Genomic DNA, 5,877 nt, shown 5'->3' with positions numbered 1-5,877 from the left:
CTGACACCATCTCCAAAGTCCAAGACAATCCCTGCATAAAACAGAGCAAAACAACATCAAACCAGAACCTACAACCACACCAAGATCCACTCCCCATGTCTGTACTCCTACTCCTACGTGGACGGTTCCACCACAAGCGGCTTTACTCAATCTCAAAAAGTTGATTAGCAGCAATCTCTCCTGACTCTGAATCACCGTATGCTTTACATGCCTCCACCATATCCCCAACCTTCACATAGCCAATCACCATAGCCGTCCATGAAACTACATTCTTCTTAGACATTCCATCAAACACCTTACGAGCATCACCAATCTTTCCACATTTCCCATGCATATCGACCAAACAGGTTCCAACAAACATATCACCTTCAACCCCACACCTCAACGCCGAGCCATGGAGCAATTTTCCTTCGCAGGATCTGCACATTCTTGAACAGGCCTTAATCAAAGAAGAGTAAGTGTACCTATCGGGAAGAGACCCATGTGCCTTCATGCGAATAAAAGTACAGAGGGCGTCGAGAAAGTAACTTCCTTTGGTGTGGGCTCCGATGAGTGAGTTCCAGAGAAAGGGGAAGGGCCAAGGACGCGGTCGAAGACGACGGTGTAATATGAAGCAGAGCGGCAAAGGAGGCGGAAAAGAAAATGAAGCGGGAGATGATGAAGTCATCTTGCTCTAGATCTCATTGGATGATGGAGGCGTGGACTTGGTAGAGGTGATGAATGGTCTTGCAGGCCATAAGAAGGGTGGTAATGGCGGCAGTTGAATGCGGCGGAGAAGAAGGGTGTTGAAATATTGAATTCATTGGAAGAACGGCGTCGTTTTGGTGGACTGGGGACTAATACATCCTCTGTTTAGAAGCTCCAGTCCACGTGTCATCCCATAACGGCCAGTTTAGCGTCGCGGGAGCCACATCAGCGTTTTCCGTCGAGTTTAATGAGGTGACTTCAACGGAGGGGTATATTTGTCCACGTTTTACAGAGTTCAGGAACATGAATGTATTTTCTATTTTTCGGGAACGAAAATATCCGCAAAAAAAGATCAAGGACCTATTTATCCTTTACTCTTGATGTTTTAAGTAAATCTCATTTTTGTACTCTATTCTTTTAATTGAATAGAATTTAACTTTAAAAAAACATAAAAAAAAATAAAAAAATAATTTAAAAAATAAATTAAAATAATTAATTTACTAATCCATTTATATAAATATTAAAAATTTAAATTTTATCTTCTACATCCCAACAAATTTATTAATCAATATATCATATTATCATTTAAAAGAAAATCAACAAAGGCGGTGCAGCTTATTCCCGTGGAACCGATCACAGAGGATCAGAAAATTCGCAAGCACGCAGGCCGCAGCCAGAGAAGACCACCAGAAGGAAGGAAGAAAGAAAGAAAGGTCATAGATGAGAAGAACATAACCTACATATTCCTCAAATCAAACACCTTTCACTTCAAGTTTCAACATTTTTTCCCTTTTTTCTTTCCCCCTATACTTATTTCACTGTCATCAAGTTCGAAGCACTAGTAGGATCGGGGATTTGAGGTATGATGAAAACACATAGGGCATCATCATGGTCGTGTTTAATAGTGATTTTGATGGTTTTCGTTCAATTGGGAGCTTCAGTGAGGACCGATGAGGCATATGTCACTCTTCTCTACGGTGATGAGTTCTTGTTGGGCGTTCGAGTTCTCGGTAAATCCATACGTAACACTGGATCCACCAAGGACATGGTCGTTCTTGTCTCCGATGGAGTCTCCGATTATGCCAAAAACCTTCTTAGGGTAAGTGAATCATTTCACATCGTAATTGCTTAATTTTTGGTCATCAATCCCAAAATGTTATTTTGATTATTATTTTTTTTTTCTCTGCAGGCTGATGGATGGATAGTTGAGATGATTAGTTTACTGGCTAATCCTAATCGAGTGCGTCCAAAGAGATTTTGGGGCGTCTACACAAAGCTCAAAATATTTAACATGACTAACTACAAGAAAGGTAACATTTTCTTGGGGGCTTTGTGTTATTGTTTAGTGTTATCTGGTTACAACAATAAGGAGGAAACTTGTAAAGTTTCTATTTAGGGTTAATTTCCATTTAGTATTTTACTATTAAGTTTAATTATCTTGAAACATTTCCTTTTTTAATAATATGTTGTTAGCTTCTTTTGAGTTAAGTCAAATTGGAGCTGGCAATTTATATTAAAGGATTTGTGCTTCCTCTCTTATTGTGGGATACGGAGCATGGCTTATTTGTTGTTTTTGTATTGAATTTGAATGTGCAGTTGTTTATCTTGATGCGGACACTATTGTGGTAAAAAATATTGATGATCTATTCAAATGTCAAAAATTCTGTGCTAATCTGAAGCATTCTGAGAGGTTGAATTCGGGAGTCATGGTGGTGGAGCCATCTGAAACCCTTTTTAATGACATGATGAGCAAAGTGAAGACTCTTGCGTCATATACAGGAGGTAAAACAATTTTTAGACACCAATTTGAAATTCTATGATTACTTGTTCCTTGAATATCGCTGTTGGAAACACCTATATGAGAAGTCGGTTCAAATTCGATAGCATGATAACGGTTATCTTCTTCTGTCTTTCTCCCTTTACAGGAGATCAAGGATTTCTCAATTCATATTACTCTGATTTTCCAAATGCACATGTTTTTGAGCCAAATTTGAGCCCAGAGGCATTGAAGTCCAGACCCATTCCTCAAATGGAGCGACTTTCAACGCTGTATAATGCTGATGTTGGTCTTTACATGCTTGCTAACAAGGTACTAGAATATAGGTAATGAGAGGATGTTACATTCCTTTCAAGTAATAGAGTCAGTAAGGCACATGCAATATATGCCCCTTTTTCTTCTCCCCCCTCTTAACTTAATGATATTTGATATCCTTATTCATACCAGCTTCATTTATCTGCCTAATGCCGTAATCTATATTTCGTCTAGAAGAGTCCTATACTTCAATACACCTGACGTTTAATTACTTTTATTTCATCAACGATATGCGGCCTGTTGTCCCCAGATGTTTTGTAATAATTCAAATAATATATACCATTCAGGTGATCTACATTAATAATGACATATTGACAAGAGGTTATTTAGTGCTGCTTTTGAATTTTTAGTTCAATAATTTAATCAATATGATATTTTTTCAGTGGATGGTTGATGAGAATGAACTCCGTGTGATTCACTACACACTTGGCCCTCTTAAGCCCTGGGACTGGTGGACATCATGGCTTCTGAAACCTGTTGATGTCTGGCAGGTATTTCTGCAACTTACTATCCTCTTTTGCGCTTTTAATGATATTTGAAAAATTGTTGTCTTCCCCATTTTTCTCTGTACCATGCTGCTTAGTTTGAAGTTTGTGATAAAAGTATGCTGACTTTTTCTTTTATGGTTATGCAGGATATAAGAGTACAACTTGCAGAATCCCTTCCTGGCACGGGAGGGGGCCAAAATCCTAAAGAGAGTTTTCTTGTGAAGTTTCTCTTTCTGCTACCACTCTGTGCTCTTCTCATCTGCTTCTACCATTCATTTCTAAAGGTCAGCAATCATGGACTAATATTTTTCTTTATATCTCAAGCATTGAGCAAATGGACTTTAAAGTAAGTATCGGAATATTGTATCTCCTGCAGAATCAAGGGTCTTCATTTTGTAGAAGCTCGCTATGTGATCATTTCAGACGCCATTATTACAAGATTAGATCAACTGGACCACTTACATATACTAGTATTTCGACATCAACAATCAGTTCGTCCCATCAGGTCAGCCTTTTACGTCCTCTGTTTTCTGAATGGGAATTTGGATCTTTCTCATCCGAGGCTCTCACATGCCAAATACTGCACAAGTCATCGTGATTTGTGCCTTGTGTCTATGTCTTAATGTCTATAACTTGTTATTCAAAATGCTTAGACTTATTATTTATGTATATTTGACAATTGACTCAATAAATTCCTTTTCTGTGGTGTTGAACAGCTCTTAAATGGTTCTCAGTTCAAGGTTCCTGTCTATTTGGGAGGCATTTCCATCTGTGTCTGTTTTATGGCTGCAGTGGTGTCTCTAGGAATAGCTCTTGCGATTATTCCTCGGCAAGTGATGCCATGGACTGGTTTACTTTTGATGTATGAATGGACATTCACAATTTTCTTTATATTATTTGGAGGTTATCTCCATTTGATTTATCAGTGGGGAAAGATTGTGGCATCAAAAGCAGTGTCGTCCTTGTCGCAACCTGGGTCTTCTGATTACGATTCAGGAAAACGTATGACCTCATGACCAAAGCTTATTTATTGTATTATCTTTCTTTGAGTTTTGATCTCAATATTTGTATTCCATATAAAAATTTTTTTGACATCTTTTTATCTTTTTGGGGTATTTACAGGTCATCAACGACAAGCCTCATCTTGTGATGCTACTACGTGGTTCTATGGTTTAGGGATGGCCTTTCTGGCAATTGCAGCTCCATCTTTGCCTTTCGTTTTTGGAATAACTGCCCTGTTTGTTAGGTAACTTGGAACTAAACTTATTTAGAAGGAGAGCTCTAATAGAAGCATGCATAGTGTAAGCCATCATGATAGATCTAGTTAAGACACTTGAAATTTTTTTCAATGTCAATTTCGTCTTGGTGATTCTGATTACTCTTATCAGATTCAGCTTGAGTTGTGGTTTGTCAACCAATATTATCTCTTTTCAGAGATGTCATAGTATCCCTTCTCCGTTAGTAGCAAACAAGCCCTTAGTAGTTGCCTTCTCCTGTAATTTGTAGTTTGTTGGTTCATTGCATAGCAGTAGCAGCTACTTTTAAGTTCTAAGTAGTTTTTAAGTTGAAAATGAGCATTGCCCTCAATTCTTTTTTTTTTTTTTAATGAAACTAAAGTAATGCTTATATACTTTTAACAGGTTAGGATTGATGGTTGTTGGGGGCATAATATTGGCATCTTTCATGACATATGCTTCTGAACATCTTGCCATCCGTTCATTTCTGAAAGGCCTTGAAGAGTGGGATATTGCTAGAAACAGGACTTTCTGTTTCTTATGCTGATTTGACCATAGGAATTGGTGGTGTAGACTGTGGTAGATATTAATTTGCTTCATTCATTCAGCAAATATTTGTATCATCATAGTGGTGTTAGTGGCAAATGTAATGTAGAAAAATTTTGTCACCTAGCAGTTGTATTGGCTCAGGTCCTGTTGTAGTAGTATTATTTTATATTTTATATATTCTACCGTCCGTTTCAAAATCACTTTCGCTTTGATTTTTCTGATACATTAAAAAATTAATGTATTTTGACTTATTTAGCATCTAAGTACATTGATTTTTTAATATATCAAAAAAGTTAAAACGACAAATATTTTGAATCGGAGGAAGTATTATTCTTTGGTAGGTGTCGATATATTGAAAAATGAAAATTGCATGGCATTGAGACTTGAGAACTGCTATCCTTGGTTAACATTCATTTAATGCGAGATTGTTCTGTTCATATGATCTTGAAATAGGATTGGTTAAGACCATCTCTTTGTGGCCTACCTGTCATAAAAAGTAACTCCACATCAGTTTTTGCGTCATAAACAGTAAATAGGAACTCAAAACATCTTTCTCTTCTCCATTAAGAAAAATTAATTTTAGTTCCTGTTATGGTCTCACTTAATTAATTAATTAAAATATTTAAAATTAATGTAATTAATTTTTTTAATAATATAATTTAAATTTATAAATTTAAAAATAATTCACTATTAAAAAATATTAATATTAAATAAATTCATATATAACAATAATACACAAGACATAATTCAGAATTACACTAATTTGTAAAATTAATTAATACAAAAAAAAACATAATTAAGCTCTATAGTTGATAAATTTTAATAA

General features: G+C 36.2%; 1 protein-coding gene across 1 annotated transcript; it reads left to right on the top strand.

Annotated features, from left to right (window-relative positions):
• The first annotated feature begins 1,266 nt into the window (after nucleotides 1-1,266).
• LOC107645793 (inositol phosphorylceramide glucuronosyltransferase 1) lies at nucleotides 1,267-5,488 on the top strand. Its single transcript, XM_016349910.3, has 10 exons — nucleotides 1,267-1,786; nucleotides 1,877-1,997; nucleotides 2,284-2,469; nucleotides 2,613-2,776; nucleotides 3,163-3,270; nucleotides 3,414-3,551; nucleotides 3,644-3,772; nucleotides 3,984-4,269; nucleotides 4,390-4,513; nucleotides 4,908-5,488. The coding sequence occupies exons 1-10, from the start codon at nucleotides 1,550-1,552 to the stop codon at nucleotides 5,047-5,049; spliced, it is 1,635 nt and encodes a 544-aa protein (XP_016205396.1). The 5' UTR covers nucleotides 1,267-1,549; the 3' UTR covers nucleotides 5,050-5,488.
• The last annotated feature ends 389 nt before the right edge of the window (nucleotides 5,489-5,877 follow it).

This window comes from Arachis ipaensis, chromosome B6, assembly GCF_059453495.1.
Source record: "Arachis ipaensis isolate K30076 ecotype BB chromosome B6, ASM5945349v1, whole genome shotgun sequence".
NCBI lineage: Eukaryota > Viridiplantae > Streptophyta > Magnoliopsida > Fabales > Fabaceae > Arachis > Arachis ipaensis.
This window is presented reverse-complemented; position numbering and strand designations above follow the sequence as displayed.